Below are 19125 nucleotides of genomic sequence, written 5' to 3' on the forward strand. Positions count from 1 at the left end.
AGGAGGAAAGAAGGAAGGAAGGGAAAAAGGAAGAAAGGAAGGAAGGGAGAAAACAAGGAAAGAAGGAAGGGAGAAAAGAGGAAGGAAGGAAGGGAAAAAGGAAGAAAGGAAGGAAACAAGGAAAGAAGGAAGGAAGGAAGGAAGGAAGGAAACAAGGAAAGAAGGAAGGAAGGAAGGAAGAGAGAAAACAAGGAAAGAAGGAAGGAAGGGAGAAAAGAGGAAGGGAAGAAGGAAGGAGAGCAGGAGGAAAGAAGGAAGGAGAATTAGGTCATTTTGACCCGAAGCACAAGGGTTAAAAGGCATTTGTTTCCTTAAATGTAGGGTGTTAGAAGACTAGCGTGGATGCTGTGGCATGTTTCTAACATCTATGGAACAGCAGCTCAGTTTTTAAATAAACATTGAGAGAGAAAAAAAAAAGGTTTAAGCTGAAAACATTCATATTCTCAAATGTTTATGCTCATTTTTTATTCAGACCTGGTTCCAAGTTTTCAAGGAGATGCAATAAAAGACCAATAAAAGATCTCTGATCATTATTAGCCAACATGATTTTAAAAGAGCATCACAGATCATTTAACTAAAGAAGAGTCGCCTCACTGAAGACTGATTGGGTAAATAAATCATGTTTCAGCATGACGCCGATCTTTGTTTATCTTCGTAAGATCAATAAGGAATTGGAATGACCCTCGGGCACTCAAGTGCTCAAAACGACAATCAATCAATTATTAAATGAAATGATCAATGCTTCGGCTTGGGAACACTTAAAACTCCATTATCAGCGATACTCTTATTTTTTTATAATTGTTGGCCAATAAAGTTGAAACATAAAAACATGAAATCCAAAAGATTAAGAGAAGACTAGACCCAGAAACATAGCTGGCTCCTCCGGATCCAAGTTAGATCAAGTTGGAGGTGAAGTGGAGCACCTTTACAACAGGCAGTGATTTAAAAACAAGTGAATAAATACAAAACTGAACTGAAATAAGGCATGATCTGATCCTCACGAGGTCTAAAAGTCTAGCAAATACAACAAAATGAGCACAAAAATGACACATTAGTTCATATCATTATTTATTGAAGAAAACCTGAGACAAAAGACAGAAATAGTGTGTAAAAAAAAATCTAAGTGTGCCTTTACATGGGACCTAGGGGGTGCTGGTCAGGTAGTGTTGATAAAGTGGACTTGATTCATTGATCGATCATCGGCCCGTGAGGACCCCTGGATGAGATCAGGCAGTGTGTGTTAACGGAGAGGACACTGTCATTTCCCACCGGTGTGGGACGGGCTATAAAGGCAGGACTGTTTAAAGCTCAAATGTATTTTAAAAAAACCCACCAGAGTTCTGCAATAATTTAATTTAAGTGAAGAATAAGGTGGAGATTTCTGGCTTAAATACACAGTGCAACATTTGAGCAAAAACCAATCATAGCGTGTCAACTGTCAAGCACGGTAGTGGTGGTGTGATGATCTGGGGTTTGCAGTCACCGCACCACGAGCCTCTCCGTATTCCAGGTCACCTGTCAGGCAGATACAGCCGGCAAAAGTGGGTTTTACAACAGGACGGTGATCCGAAGCACACCGGCAGGAACACAAGAAAATAGTTTATGGATATAAGAATCAGTGTTGCGATGGCCCAGGGTCCAGACTGTCACTTAAAGCAGTGGTTCCCAACCTTTTTTCCTTGCAGCCCCCCCTACTTGTGTCTAAGACCAGCCGGGCCCCCCGACCCGTACGTACTAGCACCAAAATAGTCTTTAATTGAAAAAATGAACATTAATTATGTTTTTTTTTATACATTTCTCTTTGGTTTCCTCTGTATTGTTTTTCTCCAATGTCACCAATGTATAAAATACGCACAAAAGGACATAAAAGGAAATAAAAAATATTTCTGAAAAATGTCTCTTTTAATATGCGACCAAATTTTTTTACATTTTTCCTTTAACAACCTGTCGGAGTAGATTAGATGTTGAGTAATGATATAATTAGGGCTGTGCGATTAATCGATTTTCAATCTAAATCGGATTTATTAATCAAGACGATGTTAAAAAAAAGGAAAATCGGAAAATGGATTTTCCTTTTTTGCAGCTGCATTACAGACAGAGCTCGTCTAGTCATCTTTGTTTGGTCAAGAAAATTGTAAATGTTGTCACTTTACTAAACTCAAGGAGGATTTACAGAATCTTTCAATTGCACTTCATTCCCAATAGGGAAATTTGTTTGCTATTTTTCTTTAAAAATAAAGATAAAATATTTGAAACAATTTATTCCATTGTCTTTTGTAGTTTTGCCAAAAAAATCGAAATCGAAAATCGGGTTTTCAGAGAAAAAAAAAAAAAATCGGGATTTTATTTTTGTCCAAAATCGCCCAGCGCTAGATATAATAATAAGGAATGAAATCATTTCCTGTGTTTGTCACCAGTGTATAAAAAACACAAAAAATATTCAAGACATTCATAAATTATTCCTAACAATGTCTTATGACTGACTCATTCGCAAATATAATTTTTACAACTGCATAATTTCAAAGCAGACAAAGTTTCGCGCCCCCCCCAGAGATCTCTGGCGCCCCCCCAGGGGGGGCCGGGACCCCAGGTTGGGAACCACTGACCTAAAGGATCTCCAGAGAGGTTTAAAATGTTTGTAATCTTCCAAAATCTGTACATCTATAAAAAAAAAGGATCATTTATTACATTTGAGATGTTTTCTACATGTTTCAAATGAACACAGGCTTTAAATAATCTTCAAAATCGCTGCATCGTTCCCGTTTCCTTTTTCAGGAACACGTGTTCTTAGGACTCCTGGCCGCTCCTCGCCGCTCCGTCCTTCAGGTGCGGCCTGGATGTGACAGCCGCCAGCGGTGGCCTGGTTTCACACCTCCCTGAGCCCACACCCCCCCCCTCGGCACGCAGCGACCTGGGAAACCACAGGCCACCAGGCTGGCGCCAGCCTGTGCAGCTTACAGCGGGCAGCGAGCCCAATCAATACCTCTGCATTTCCTGTCCATTTGCTCAGGTCTCTTCATTAATAATTACTGCTTGGCGGAGCTTCAGTGTGCTCGCTGGCTGGGCCAAGGGGAGAGGCTGGGTGACCTTTCCCCGCCCCTGGGTTGACTTGGATCACACAGACACATAATAAGGAAACATTGATGTCATTTCTCCTCATTCACGTCAGCTCCCCCTCTGCAGAGAGACCGTCACGCCAAAGTCCATTAAAAAGGAGGTTCTCTCTGCAGCTCATCACCAGAGACGCATACCTGTTAGAACCCGACCGTGTGAGGGTTTTACGATGAGTTTGGTGCTGCATTTCAGCAATCCAGCATCTCTGCATATGCAGGCAGGGGGGGAACCTTTTTGTTTTTCATTTTAAATGACATTTAATGAGAATAAGAGCAGCTTGGTGCATTATTTGATGTTCATGGCACGCTTTCCAAATGACTATGACAATTCTTCGGAGCATCTTAAATTGATGTCCGGTGCAGGATTTGAAATGCAGCTGAGCGGGAGCTTTTCTCCGTGCGAGGGAGTTGACAAAACACAATGCTGTACTAATGTAGGAGACATTTTTTCCCCCCAATGATAACCAGTTGAAGATATTGCATTTCTGATGCACACTATCATCCACAGTTTCTGCAAACACCAGAAAGAATCTGGATCACATCAAGTTTATTTGTCTTTCAAGTACCTTTGTGCTCCTCCTGAAGCCTCTGCAGACAAAAAACACTCCATGTGAAGAGGGTGTGTGTGTGTGTGTGCACACATGTGGGTCCAGGTCAAAATTTGGTGATGGCAAATGCGATGTTCTCCAAGGCGGATCGCGCCTCGGAGGAGGGGAAAGCCTGGATCGCCTCCAGAGCCTTGTTGCTATGGTAACAGCACAAGTCCGCCGCTGTGCTCACGCCTTTCTCCAACTTAACTGCTGCCAAAAGCTGCGGAGGGATGAACACAGACATTAGTTTGTCATGTTTGTGTCAGTCCTGCCACTATCCAGCTGTCAACATAATAAACCGTCAGGAGCACAGAGAAAGTTAGCTTACTCTTAAAGTCAGGCTGAAAACTGGAAGAGGAAGAAGGGCTCCTTTTTTAAGTGACAGAAAACCACTCCACGACATGCCCGTGTGCTTCCACGCTGCCCCTCACGCCAGCAGCAGCTTTCAGCGTTTAACCCCGAGGTGAAATTGTCAGTCATCACAAATTTAAAATGAAAAATGGGGCGTTTATCTAAGAACAGAACGGTTCGGGTGCAGCTGAATGTCACAGCGTTGCCGTTGTCTCGGCTCGTGAGTGATGGCACCTGATCACAGGACTGGTCCGCTGCCAGTTTCCCCCACAATCTAGCTCATAAATTGAACAGGTGAAGCATGGGAATTACAAAGGTGCCCTCTATCATGTTTGTGCAGAAGATTCTGGATGTTTATGTGTTGCTGCTTGTTTTGTGAATGAGTTTGAATACGGATGTTTTAAAATGTTGATCTTGGTGGAAGTTGCCAACCACGCGCGAGTTTGTACAAAACCCCCAAAACACACGCTGTTTTTATTCTAGTAGCGGAAAACATCAGGTCAGATCAACTCAAATTTAAAGGCTACATCAAGTCGGGAGTGTGCTGATGCATTCCTGCTGGTATGTTGGGACTCTCTCTTGCTGAGGGCGTTTTACCTCATAAATTCTTCAGGCAGAACTCAACATCATCCTGGCTGCTTATTTACTTACAAAAAAACACCTCAGTTTCTCCAAATTCTATCTAGCTTGTTACTTGTTTATTTTAAGTTAATTTCAATGAAAATTTAGGTGACAAGACCTGATAACAACATGTACTGCAAACTTTCAACAAAAAGGAACACAATAACTTTTATAAATGTGTGTCTGGATGCTGAAGATGCACACATGAACAGAGAAGTTGTATTCTTGTATTTTGTACGCATCTTTTTCTATTTGATCTTTATAATATATGCATTTTATTCAGCTCAACCTCGGTTCTTTTAAACTCTGCTATATAAATAAAGATCGAGTTGAGGAAATACAATAAATTAATTTAGGGGGAAAAACTGAGCTGCATGACAGACTACAAAGAAAAATAAAAAATAGAAAATCAAACAGGTTTTTTGTTGTGGTTTACAATCATACAAATTACTATATTATTTTATTATGAGGAAAAAAATGTAGAAATGTCAGTTTCTATAAACATGTATATGAAGCTTAGGCTTAGGTACAGTGGGTTTGGAAAGGGAATAAAAAGGAACATAAAAAGATAAAAAGAGAATTGGCACGCCTGATTAAGAAAAAAAACTAACATTGGAGGTTGAAAGGAGCATTTTTTGACTGAGTTTGTTGATGAGCAGCAACAATTTCAGTCACCATTGTGCTTTCTAACATCATGTTATTACAAATGTTCACCTCAACTAGAATGACTGTCATCTCTGGAATGTAAACGCTTCCCTCCCCGATTCTCAAAAAGCATAAAGTTATTTATTACTAAAGCTGATATCAGGGTCATGTAAAAAATAAATAAATAAAAATGTAACTGACATTTACAACAGCGGTTTTATTGGTGCGCCTCTTTTTCATGAGATAATTGAAACTAGAAATAAACACAAAAATGCTTCTGATCTTTTAAAGAATGTTTTAGTAAAGTATTTTTGGTGAAAATAATAGAACCTTGAGGTTTTAAGAGGCCATAAAAGGGAGAAAAAGATAGCCTTGTATTTGTTATTCTGTAAAGATTCAGGTTTTATAAACATGGAAATAATCTTATTTTTCTTATTTCAGCACATTTAGACACTTTATTTCTGTGTATGTTTATGACAGCTAGCAGGTAGTTTCAAGATATCACATTTAGATTTATCATTAAAGACGAAATATTAAGGTCACTTTGAAACTGAAAATCAGCCAATCTGCATCACGTTATCATTTTCTTTATTTTGTATTTTTCTTTCTGTAGATTTGCTGCGAACTGAAGCTAAAGGACATTTTCTTTTTAAACCTGGGCACCGTTTCCACATGCATTTTGTTATGAAGTACAGAAAAAGCAAATGTTTGTCCAGCAACCACAGCGCAGATATGATTAGAAACAGAGCAATCATCCAAGGTAGGGAAACGCTCTTCAGTTTAAAACCGGCAGTTCAGTCGGAGTTGAGCTGTTGCAGGACAACATGCTGCCTGGATGAGAGTGAAGTACCGTATTTTCTGGACTATAAGCCGCACCTGCATACAAGCCGCATCCGCTCTATTTAAAAAAAAAAAAAAAAGATTAGATTAGATAAAAAGATTAGATTAGATATTTACATGTACAGAACGATTTTGAACTGTAAATGATGTACATGTTTGTACCTAAATAGATCCTTTCCTACACTGCAAAAACTCAAAATCTTAACGAGAATATTTGTCTCATTTCTAGTTAAAATGTCTCATTTTTAGTTAAAAAAAAATCTCATTACACTTAAAACAAGACTCATCGCTGGAAAAAACAACAATTTTCACCTGTTTCAAGTAGATTTTCACTTAAAATGCGTAGAAAAATCTACCAGTGGAACAAGATTTTTTTTGCTTGTAATGAGAAGATAAATCTTGTTCCACTGGCAGATTTTTCTACTTATTTCAAGTGAAAATTTACTTGAAACAGGTGAAAATTATTTTTCTGGTAATGACTCTTGTTTTAAGTGTAATGAGATTTTTTGACTAAAAATGAGACATTTTAACTAGAAATAAGACAAATATTCCTGGTAAGATTTTGAGTTTTTGCAGTGTAACAGTGTCTTTTAACACGGCAGCAACGTTGCTGATTAAAACGGGACAGAACCAAGAGAAAATAACCAGTATTTATTTATCTATTTATCTGTTTCAAATCTGCTTCTACCTACTTCTATCTGCTAAAGAAGAAATAGCGTATTTATCATTGCATTTATTTTGTCTTAGTTTTGATTCTATTTGTTCTTATAGTCCAGAAAATACGGTATTTTGCAGGGGCTTTGAGCGATTAGCTCAGAAGTAGCTCTGTCCGGCCGTGGATATAAACACCCCGTCCAGTTGTTCCAATGAACAAGAAGAGAAATTCAGAGCAGCATGTCTCTCTCTTCACATCACCATTTCTAAGCTCTTTTCTTTGAAGATTTTGCAACATTGACCTGGTATTTGAAAACGCACACTGACACAGCAACACCATGTGACATTCATCATTATTATTATGCTACTTACTGGGCTTTTTTTCTTCTTTTTTGGCCCTACTTGACTTTATTTGACAAAAGGGAGAGGGATTTACGATGTTTGGTGAAGGTAAACAAACCCCATCCAGCTATAAGAAGGAGCATTACCTAACTGAGATACCAGACACACCAAGGAGACCGTCTTTATGGCATTAGAGCACAGTCTTTAAGCAAAAATGTCTTAAACTCATTCAAATGTACAGCCAGCTCTGACGATTTCAATACACACAAGGTCTTTGTTGTGACACTGATGATATGAATTTGAAGCTGCACAAAAATTAAAGCTGCTGCTATTGATGCTGTTCTTGCTCAACATTAGGTAAAATTTTTGCTATTTTGTACCTGTCAATATTTTACACAAGCAGAAATGGGGTCTGCAAAGGAAAATCCTGGAATTCTCCTTGTGGATTTCTGGATAAACACACGGGTAGCTGCCCTAATTATTAGGTACTATTATGAATGAAAGCAAAGTTTTGTCCTTTTCCTTCCCAAATGTTCACTTTGCTCCCCTGTTGTGCTCTCAGCTTTCCTCCCCGTGTCCCCAGACCTCTCCTTCCCCTTAAAAACCTCTCTTCCCTGCTAGGCTGAAGGAGATTCTCTCACAATGCCGCTGCCTCAGAGCCTCCGTGTCTCCTCCACAAATAGGCCTCGGTAACTAATCCCTGCAGCTCTGATTTCAGACGGGACCAGATAACCCTCCCATCCAGACACGACTGGACCCCTCCTCTGCAGCTTCAGTGTCTCTCTGCACCCTGATCCCTCCACACTTCTGGCTTCACACGTTGACTTTGGAGAGCTTTCAACTTTGGTATCGTTGAACAGACCTGTTTATGATGACGGTGCTAATAAACGTAGTGCCGGAGATCAACGAGGCAAAACGAGGAAATCACAACCAAACACAGACAGAGATGGTCATTTTTATATGAACAGCAGGAAATCATTACGAGTGTCGACTCATTGAAGAAGCTGCTTCTGAATTGAAGCGTACGGAAACGTTTGAACTCACCTTTGAGTAATCCAGTTGGTTTCTCAAAGTTTTCGCCTTAACGAGAGGACAGAAAAGAGTCTTCAGTTAAACGACTAGTTTATGTAGTTCCACATCCACATTCAAGGCAAATGAGAGGATTTATCATTTATCTATAAAACCGTATAGAATAGAATAGAACACAAATTACAATTATAATTTTCTTCTAGCATGTCAGATAAAAACAAAAGGACATATATCAAAATAAGGATGTTTGCAATTTTATATTCATTCGCCAAATCCCCCAAAAGTCACGAGTACAAGAAATAAATGAGGGAAGAAACGACCAAATGCTTCTGTCATGTAAAACTAAAGAGCGTATTTCCTAGTAGTCCTTGTGGAGCGATCTGATACAAACCAAACACGCGCTTTTGTAGTTAACATACAGAAAATCTTTTCCTGGACTAAATCAGTATGATTTGGTCAAATCTAGTGTGGCCTAAACAACACTCATCTGAAAACTTCCCAATATAAACAACCGTGGCTCTAAAAACTGATGCAAAGCCCCTGAGGACGGACATTAAACATGTACTTTTTTTACTTCAACATGAAAATAATCTTTCATTTTTATACACTTACTTAGCAGCATTGTTAACCCTTGTGCTGTCTTCAGGTCAAGGAAGGAGGAAGGGAAGAAGGGAGGAAAGAAAGAAGGAAGGAAGGAAGGAAGGAAGGAAGGAAGGAAGGAAGGAAGGAAGGAAGGAAAGAAGGGAGAAAAGAAGGAAGGAAGGAAGGAAGAAAAGAAGGAAGGAAGAAAAGAAGGAAGGAAGAAAAGAAGGAAGGAAGGAAGGAAGGAATGAAGGAAAGAAGGGAGAAAAGAAGGAAGGAAGAAAAGAAGGAAGGAAGAAAAGAAGGAAGGAAGGAAGGAAGGAATGAAGGAAAGAAGGGAGAAAAGAAGGAAGGAAGGAAGGAAGGAAGGAAGGAAGGAAAGAAGGGAGACAAGAAGGAAGGAAGGAAGGAAGGAAGGAAGGGAGAAAAGAGGAAGGGAAGAGGGAAGGAGAGAGCAGGAGGAAAGAAGGAAGGAAGGAAGGAAGGAAGGAAGGAAGGAAGGAAGGAAGGAAGGAAGGAAGGAAGGAAGGAAGGGAGAACAGAAGGAAGGAAGGGAGAACAGAAGGAAGGAAGGGAGAACAGAAGGAAGGAATGAAGGATGGAGGGAAGGAAGGAAGGAAAGAAGGGAGGAGAGAGCAGGAGGAAAGAAGGAAGGAAGGGAAAAGGGAAGGAAGGAAGGAAGGGAAAAAGGAAGGAAGGTAGAAGGAAGAGAAAAACAAGGAAGGAAGGGAGAACAGAAGGAAGGAAGGAAGGAAGGAAGGAAGGAAGGGAGGAAGGAAGGAAGGAAAGAAGGAAGGAAAGAAGGAAGGAAGGAAGGGAGAAAAGAGGAAGGGAAGAGGGAAGGAGAGAGCAGGAGGAAAGAAGGAAGGAAGGAAGGAAGGAAGGAAGGAAGGAAGGGAGAACAGAAGGAAGGAAGGGAGAACAGAAGGAAGGAATGAAAGAAGGAGGGAGGGAGGGAGGAAGGATGGAGGGAAGGAAGGAAAGAAGGAAGGAAGGAAGGGAGAAAACAAGGAAGGAAGGAAGGAAGGAAAGAAGGGAGAAAAGAAGGAAGGAAGGAAGGAAGGAAGGAAGGGAGAAAAGAAGGAAGGAAGAAAAGAAGGAAGGAAGAAAAGAAGGAAGGAAGGAAGGAAGGAAAGAAGGGAGAAAAGAAGGAAGGAAGGAAGGAAGGAAAGAAGGGAGAAAAGAAGGAAGGAAGGAAGGAAGGAAGGAAGGAAGGAAGGGAGAAAAGAAGGAAGGAAGAAAAGAAGGAAGGAAGAAAAGAAGGAAGGAAGGAAGGAAGGAAGGAATGAAGGAAAGAAGGGAGAAAAGAAGGAAGGAAGGAAGGAAGGAAGGAAGGAAGGAAGGAAGGAAGGAAAGAAGGGAGAAAAGAAGGAAGGAAGGAAGGAAGGAAGGGAGAAAAGAGGAAGGGAAGAGGGAAGGAGAGAGCAGGAGGAAAGAAGGAAGGAAGGAAGGAAGGAAGGAAGGGAGGGAGAACAGAAGGAAGGAATGAAAGAAGGAGGGAGGGAGGGAGGAAGGATGGAGGGAAGGAAGGAAGGAAAGAAGGAAGGAGAGAGCAGGAGGAAAGAAGGAAGGAAGGGAAAAGGGAAGGAAGGAAGGAAGGGAAAAAGGAAGGAAGGTAGAAGGAAGAGAAAAACAAGGAAGGAAGGGAGAACAGAAGGAAGGAAGGAAGGAAGGGAGAAAAGAAGTAAGGAAGGAAGGAAGGAAGGAAGGAAGGAAGGAAGGGAGAAAAGAGGAAGGGAAGGAGAGAGCAGGAGGAAAGAAGGAAGGAAGGAAGGAAGGAAGGAAGGAAGGGAGAACAGAAGGAAGGAATGAAAGAAGGAGGGAGGGAGGGAGGAAGGATGGAGGGAAGGAAGGAAGGAAGGAAGGAGAGAGCAGGAGGAAAGAAGGAAGGAAGGAAGGAAGGAAGGAAGGGAGGGAGAACAGAAGGAAGGAATGAAAGAAGGAGGGAGGGAGGGAGGAAGGATGGAGGGAAGGAAGGAAGGAAAGAAGGAAGGAGAGAGCAGGAGGAAAGAAGGAAGGAAGGGAAAAGGGAAGGAAGGAAGGAAGGGAAAAAGGAAGGAAGGTAGAAGGAAGAGAAAAACAAGGAAGGAAGGGAGAACAGAAGGAAGGAAGGAAGGAAGGGAGAAAAGAAGTAAGGAAGGAAGGAAGGAAGGAAGGAAGGAAGGAAGGAAGGAAGGGAGAAAAGAGGAAGGGAAGAGGGAAGGAGAGAGCAGGAGGAAAGAAGGAAGGAAGGAAGGAAGGAAGGAAGGAAGGGAGAACAGAAGGAAGGAATGAAAGAAGGAGGGAGGGAGGGAGGAAGGATGGAGGGAAGGAAGGAAGGAAGGAAGGAGAGAGCAGGAGGAAAGAAGGAAGGAAGGGAAAAGGGAAGGAAGGAAGGAAGGGAAAAAGGAAGGAAGGTAGAAGGAAGAGAAAAACAAGGAAGGAAGGGAGAACAGAAGGAAGGAAGGAAGGAAGGAAGGGAGGAAGGAAGGAAAGAAGGAAGGAAGGAAAGAAGGAAGGAAGGGAGAAAAGAGGAAGGGAAGAAGGAAGGAGAGAGCAGGAGGAAAGAAGGAAGGAAGGAAGGAAGAAAAGGAAGGAAGGAAGGAAGGAAGGAAGGGAGAAAACAAGGAAAGAAGAAAAGAAGGAAGGAAGAAAAGAAGGAAGGAAGGAAGGAAAGAAGGAAGGAAAGAAGGGAGAAAAGAAGGAAGGAAGGAAAGAAGGGAGAAAAGAAGGAAGGAAGGAAGGAAGGAAGGAAGGAAGGAAGGGAGGAAGGAAGGAAGAAAAGAAGGAAGGAAGGAAGGAATGAAGGAAAGAAGGAAGAAAAGAAGGAAGGAAGGAAGGAAGGAAGGAAAGAAGGAAGGAAGGAAGGAAGGGAGGAAGGAAGGAAAGAAGGAAGGAAGGAAAGAAGGAAGGAAGGGAGAAAAGAGGAAGGGAAGAAGGAAGGAGAGAGCAGGAGGAAAGAAGGAAGGAAGGAAGGAAGAAAAGGAAAAAGGAAGGAAGGAAGGAAGGAAGGAAGGAAAGAAGAAAAGAAGGAAGGAAGAAAAGAAGGAAGGAAGGAAGGGAGAAAAGAAGGAAGGAAGGAAGGAAGGAAGGAAAGAAGGAAGGAAAGAAGGAAGGAAAGAAGGGAGAAAAGAAGGAAGGAAGGAAGGAAGGAAGGAAGGAAGGAAAGAAGGGAGAAAAGAAGGAAGGAAGGAAGGAAGGAAGGAAGGGAGAAAAGAAGGAAGGAAGAAAAGAAGGAAGGAAGGAAGGAATGAAGGAAAGAAGGGAGAAAAGAAGGAAGGAAGGAAGGAAGGAAGGAAGGAAAGAAGGGAGAAAAGAAGGAAGGAAGGAAGGAAGGAAGGAAGGGAGAAAAGAGGAAGGGAAGAGGGAAGGAGAGAGCAGGAGGAAAGAAGGAAGGAAGGAAGGAAGGAAGGAAGGAAGGAAGGAAGGAAGGGAGAACAGAAGGAAGGAAGGGAGAACAGAAGGAAGGAATGAAAGAAGGAGGGAGGAAGGATGGAGGGAAGGAAGGAAGGAAAGAAGGAAGGAGAGAGCAGGAGGAAAGAAGGAAGGAAGGGAAAAGGGAAGGAAGGAAGGGAAAAAGGAAGGAAGGTAGAAGGAAGAGAAAAACAAGGAAGGAAGGGAGAACAGAAGGAAGGAAGGAAGGAAGGAAGGAAGGAAGGGAGGAAGGAAGGAAAGAAGGAAGGAAGGAAAGAAGGAAGGAAGGGAGAAAAGAGGAAGGGAAGAAGGAAGGAGAGAGCAGGAGGAAAGAAGGAAGGAAGGAAGAAAAGGAAAAAGGAAGGAAGGAAGGAAGGAAGGAAGGAAGGAAGGAAGGAAGGAAGGAAGGAAGGGAGAAAACAAGGAAAGAAGGAAGGAAGGGAGGAAGGAAGGAGAATTAGGTAATTTTGACCCAAAGACAGTACAAGGGTTAAATCTAATAAAATAATAGACGTGAGCCACAAACAGTCGTTTCAACACTGTGGATTGACCCGTGAGGTCACAGGTGGCACTTTCAGTGTCTTGATTCTTCACGTGAGAAGAAACAATCCCCGGTCCCTTACACGTCCTGTCAAAACAACAACACCTGATCCAGCTGCAACCGCGGTGCACCGGACTACCTGAGCCGTACCTGCTGCAGCTGCTGGTGCCACCTCTCCTCGCCCACGATCTGCCGGTGGAAAACCACGGGGGCGCTGCTCAGACTGAACTGTACGGGCTCTCCCATCCCGCCTTTCATGAACGGCTGCAGGTCAGAGTTCAGCTGTGAGGGGGGAGAGAACACACAAGTAGTCAGTAAAACTGAGACTCCGCCATGGATGTATTATATTAACCTGGATACCGGACCGGAACATGGCCGCCGTTCATTTCAATGGAAGTTGCTCGCCTGTCGCATACGCCGAAAAAAGTTCCTGACTTCCGGGTTTACTTCCGCATTATCGGGCCCATAGAGCATGCGCAGTTGAGTCACCTCCCATCATGCCCCGGGGCAATGAGAACGAGTATTAATGTATTAATGTATTAATATAATATATTAATTAATGTATATTATTACATATATTATTAATGTATTAATATAATTATATAATATGTATTAATATAATATATTAATTAATGTATATTATTAAATGTATTATTAATGTATTAATATAATATAATTATATAATATATATTAATATAATACATCCATGGAGTGCACGGACACAGCCGTGACGTCAGCCGTGACGTCACGCCCAGAAAGAGACTTTTCTTTGACTTTTCTGGCCGTTATAAAACATTTTTGACGGATATAAAGTCCATGACTTAAAAATATAGAATACAAAGATTAGTAATTGCCGGTGATTACAGCTGGAGGTGTCCTGTGAACAGTTTTAGAGGCTTCTCTTTTACTATTGCGGTCTATGGGAAAAAAGCTTTCTGGGCCCCATGGGATTTTTTGTTGCAGTACCGCGGCTGGCCACTGGGAAAAATCGGCGTGCCTGCTGAGTGTGAGACCGGGGGCCTGGACTCCGCTCTGTAACTTCCACGTTACCAATTAAACCAACCCAGTGGGGGAAATGGTGGAGGCTACATTTCTGTCAGCCCAAATTCCTCTAATGAGTAGGGATGTGAACAGTTTGGTGGGAGACACAACTGGCCTGATGAGGACAGTTCCCCTTTTAAAGGAACTCATTCCTGCTCCCTCCCATGCTGAGATTCCCCGCGGCCGCTGAGGCCTGCAGGCGGGCGGCCGCGGGGCGCCTCGGCGGGGGAGCGCCTGCTACCGCCGCACCGTGGATGGGATCGTTATGAATCGCTTCACTTGCAGGAGGAATGTTCCCTTGAAAACCTCTGAACCTTGAGAAAACTTGGAGCATGGGTGGGTTGTGGTCTATAAAAATAAAAATGACATACTAATGACACTTCGGCTCAGAACAAACCAACCCTGTTCCCGGTTTCACATTTTGATGTCCGTTTACATTTCATCTGCACAACTATATCACCCTCTCTCCTTTTAACATTATCGTTTCTTTTTATATATCAAATCCGTTCCAGTGTGGAGCATTTGATGAAGAGACGCTATTACAGTCCGACTAAAAAAAGAGCCAATTACTCATCCAGACTCAGCCAGATTGTGCAGTTTTATTCCTTTCATCTAAATGAACTTGATCACAGTCAAAAGGCTCATCATTGATTTAAACAACGGCATGTGATTGTGATCCTGGTCTCCATATAGGTTTGATCTTTGAAAGTTGTGGCCTACAGTACATTTACATGTGAGGGCTTACTGAGAAGGAAAGTAACAAAGTCATTTTGATTAATTTAATTAAAAAAAGAAAAAGAGAAACCAATATTCGTATCTCATTTGTTTCCGTTTGTCTATTTTTAGATCAGATCAAGTTTTAGGAAATATTTATGTCTTCATTCTTTAACCCTTGTGTCTTCGGGTCAAGGAAGGAGGAAGAGAAGAAGGGAGGAAGGAAGAAAAGAGGAAGGGAAGAAGGAAGGAAGGAAGGAAGGAAGGAAGGAAGGAAGGGAGAAAAGAAGGAAGGGAGAAAAGAAAGAAAGGAGGGAGGGAGGAAGGAAGGGAGAAAAGAAGGAAGGAAGGAAGGGAGAAAAGAAAGACGGAAGGAAGGAAGGAAGGAAGGAAGGAAAGAAAGAGGAAGGGAAGAAGGAAGGAAGGAAAAAAGAAGGGAGAAAAGAAGGAAGGGAAAAAAGAAGGAAGGAAGGAAGGGAGGGAGAAAAGAAGGGAGGAAGGAAGGAAGGAAGGAAGGAAGGAAGGAAGGAAGGAAGGGAGGGAGAAAAGAAGGGAGGAAGGGAGAAAAGAAGGAAGGAAGGAAGGAAGGAAGGAAGGAAGGAAGGAAGGAAGGAAGGAAGGGAAGAAGGAAGGAGAATTAGGTCATTTTGACCTGAAGACAGCACAAGGGTTAATTCGGTGGAAAAACAGACGAAAACAAATGCAGAGGTTATTATTATTATTATTATTATTATTATTATTATTGTTCCTCAGCATCTGAACTGAAGCCGAGATGAGGACTGATCCTCCGTGGCGGCTGAGCTTTGTGGATCCCCTTCCCCCGTCAGGTACGGGATCAGACTGACCTTGTGTCCCAGCGACAGGTGCTTTCCGTACAGGTAGCCCAGTCTCTGTGCGTCGCCGTCGTGTTTGGCGAGCTGCATCGCAGCCTGGCAGCTCTTGGCGAGCAGCGCCCCGTGGGACATGAACGACTGCTCCTCCCACGACGCCACGTCAACACCGTCGGCGAGACCGTCCTGCGGCTGGAAAAGTGGAAAAACACCCACAGCTGAGCTTCCATTGCTTCCACTATGAATCTACACAGAACTCAGAGCCCGTCCCTCAAATCAACCCCCCGGTGCTGATTCTGAATTTCACTGGTTCCCTCCCCGATTCTCAAAAAGCACAAAGTTATTTATTACTAAAGCTGATATCAGTGTCATGTAAAAAAGAAAAAATTAAAATTAAAAAGTAACTGACATTTACAACAGCGATTTTATTGTTGCGCCTCTTTTTCATGAGATAATTGAAACTAGAAATAAACACAAAAATGCTTCTGATCTTTTAAAGAATGTTTTAGAAAAGTATTTTTGGTGAAAATAATAGAACCTTGAGGTTTTAAGAGGCCATAAAAAGGGAGAAAAGGATAGCCTTGTATTTACTGTTATTCTGTAAAGATTCAGGTTTTATAAGCATGGAAATAATCTTATTTTTCTTATTTCAGCACATATGGACACTTTATTTCTGTGTATGTTCATGACAGGTAGCAGGTTGTTTCAAGATGTCACATTTTAATTTATCATTAAAGACGAAATATTGAGGTCACTTTGAAACTGAAAATCAGCCAATCTGTATCTCGTTGTCATTTTCTTTATTTTGTATTTTTCTTGAGCAATGGCACATTTATCACACAACATCTGCAACTTTGGAAGAGAGGGAAGGTGGAAGATTTGGGAACTCTTCTGAACATCACCAACTTTGACCAGAGTTTGAGTTTAAAAAAAGCAATTTTTTCCTCTTTAGAGAGGGAAAACAAAACACTATGACAATTTTTCTGAATCAAAGTATTTTTTCCCTCTCATTTATAGTCGGGTTGTCAGGTAGCAGGACCTACAGTCAGCCAAGTTTTGATCTTTATGCACCCAAACGTGCAAATTTTCTTTCCCAGGGAATTCTGCATTCATGCAACTGTACCATTAACCTACTAAAACAGACTGTTTCATTTAGCTCTGCTCTTCAAATTCCACGAGAGACTGTAACGTCCATAACAGACCGTAAAATCAGTGTTTTATTTTTCTTTAGCCCCATTCCTTCCTACTGAAGAGTAGTTTACAAGTTTGAAAGTGTGTGAAAAAGAGAGTAAATCCTCTTGAAGTTTCATGCATTCACAGCTTCTTCCAGGTCCTGCCACAGCTCTCTGGCGGGACTGACAACTTCCTGGTCATGTCATAACACCAAAAGCGTCAAAATCACCTGTGGTCGCATCGCGCCACTTGCTGACGCCTGCAGTCGGTGGGGCTTTCAAGCTGTGCTGAAGAACTGGAGGGAAAAAAGTGTATGTCCATCCATCGCAAACTTGTGACCACAGGCGATTTTGACGCTTTCGGTGTGAATTTCAGCCATTCTACTGCATAGTTACGTGTGTTTGATAGCTGTAGATTCATACATCTTCACTTCTCCAATGAGAACTGCATCACAGTCAGATTATACAGTTAGAATAAATGCTTTACCTCGGCACTGCTAGGATTCTCATAATAGATCCCTTGAACCAAATCCCCGATGGCGCTGGAGATCAGTTCAACAACCTGTGAGGCAGAAAAATAGAAAAATACATACAGTTTTGAGAAGATGGGATGAGAATAGATAAATATGCCATTTACATTTGGTCAAAACCATTAAGTCCAGTTTAACAAAATAAGGTCGATTGTAAATCAGATAACGTGCTGTGGCTCGAACAACAGCAGTGTGACAATCGAGTAGTAAGGATACGTCCAGGACAGGGGTCGGCAACCCAAAATGTTGAAAGAGCCGTATTGGACCAAAAACACAAAAAACTATTATGTCTGGAGCCACAAAAAATGAAAGGTCTTGTATAAGCCTTAGAATGAAGGCAAATGGTGAAAAGAGAAATGTCGAGAAAAAAGTCAAAATGTGGAGAAAAAAGTCAAAATGTCGAGATTAAAAAAGGAAAAAGGAAGAAAAAAAAGAGAAAAAGGAAAAAAAGAAGAAAAAAGCAAAAAAAAGGAAGAAAAAAAAGAAGAAAAAAAAAGGGAAAAAAAGGAAAAAAAGGTCAAACATTTTTGAAAAAGCTCCAGGAGCCACTAGGGCGGCGCTAAAGAGCCGCATGTGGCATGCGGTTTTAGAGCCGCGGGTTGCCGACCCCTGGTCCAGGAGAACAATGCACCCTAAACCACAAAATAGACTTAATTCTACAACTAGTTTACAAGAAAAAAGTTAGATTACCACCATAATACTATCAAAATACTGTAAAGTTGAAAACTGCAACTTTATTTTTTCATGTAGTATTACAACTTTATTGTAGAATCCTCCCCCCAAGGTGACCATAAACTTTGTAGTAGTCTCACAAATCTCTCCTCCAGTCTGGGTGTCTTATGTAATAATTAATAATAAGGACTGTAACTTTCTTTTGTGCAGGTGACTAAAGAGCTACACGACTAATAATGCGGCTAATCGAGACCAAATCATTATCTTTATTGTAGACTTAAACAGATGGTAGGTTTCTGAATGATTATGAGAGCGCACCTTATTCTGATAAAAGAAGACAAAACATCCAGATAACTGTCGTTGATATAAAACACCTTGGGCAGGACTTTAACACAGATTAAAACACAAAACGCTATGTGTGAATTTAAAACTGATTCTAACTGATTCACAGTCCGTTTAAGTTTTTTATGGTCTGACATCGGTATGATCTCTTTAACTTCTATGAGCCTAGTTGTTAGTCCTGTGGAAAGATCAATCAATCAATCAACCAATCGACATGCCATCAAAGTTAACCGAGCACTTCCTGTTTGGGCCCCTCCTGTGGAACATCACATGATATTTTGCTTATCATAAAGCTCTTTGTGACCGTTTTAAAAAAGGTGCCACATCATAAATTTGTCCTTTCACATGTTTTCAATTATTCCTTTCAACCGACTTACAGGACTATCTCAGAAAATTAGAATATTGTGATAAAGTTCTTTATTTTCTGTAATGCAATTAAAAAAACCAAAATGTCATACATTCTGGATTCATTACAAATCAACTGAAATATTGCAAGCCTTTTATTATTTTAATATTGCTGATTATGGCTTACAGTTTAAGATTAAGATTCCCAGAATATTCAAATTTTTAGAGATAGGATATTTGAGTTTTCTTAAGCTGTAAGCCATGATCAGCAATATTAAAATAATAAAAGCCTTGCAATATTTCAGTTGATTTTTAATGAATCCAGAATGTATGACATTTTTGCATTACAGAAAATAAAGGACTTTATCACAATATTCTAGTCTTTTCTGAGACAGTCCTGTAGTTAAGGAACAAGGTTTTTTATACAATCATGTACCTGTTGGGATCTTCCCAAAATGTCAGAGAGCATGAGTTGTTTACCCTGAAGTGATCTGAGCACAGAAAATAGCTCTGTTCAAATATTTGGCAAGTAAATATAAACACCTCAGCCTTACTCTGAGCCCTTATGAGCTAATCAAAGCTACCGGCCTCGACAACAGCAGCCACTGAGGTATCTGTGTCTTTTGGGGGGTTTTCAGCAGTTGCTGCTTGCAGTAGTACAAGTTAAACGCAACACATTTCCAGGCTCCAAGTGGAATAGCTCTTAGCACTATTTTTAGTGGAAAAATAGTTGTTGAGACAGTTTGACCTTTGGCCAATGGACCTTTATATTTTTCCA

General features: G+C 41.3%; 1 protein-coding gene across 1 annotated transcript in view; it reads right to left on the reverse strand.

Annotated features, from left to right (window-relative positions):
• Nucleotides 1-1051: 1051 nt before the first annotated feature.
• The window catches only part of pdss2 (prenyl (decaprenyl) diphosphate synthase, subunit 2), a 57576-nt gene continuing 39502 nt past the window's right edge, over nucleotides 1052-19125 (reverse strand). Inside the window, exons 4-8 of the mRNA XM_061743761.1 lie at nucleotides 16946-17020; nucleotides 15302-15478; nucleotides 12852-12983; nucleotides 8201-8236; nucleotides 1052-3923 (exon numbers count right to left, since the gene is read on the reverse strand). Coding sequence (XP_061599745.1) covers nucleotides 3768-3923; nucleotides 8201-8236; nucleotides 12852-12983; nucleotides 15302-15478; nucleotides 16946-17020 — 576 coding nt within the window. The 3' untranslated portion in view covers nucleotides 1052-3767. The remainder of the gene's footprint in view (nucleotides 3924-8200; nucleotides 8237-12851; nucleotides 12984-15301; nucleotides 15479-16945; nucleotides 17021-19125) is intronic.

This window comes from Cololabis saira, chromosome 16, assembly GCF_033807715.1.
Source record: "Cololabis saira isolate AMF1-May2022 chromosome 16, fColSai1.1, whole genome shotgun sequence".
In the NCBI taxonomy this organism is placed as follows: domain Eukaryota; kingdom Metazoa; phylum Chordata; class Actinopteri; order Beloniformes; family Belonidae; genus Cololabis; species Cololabis saira.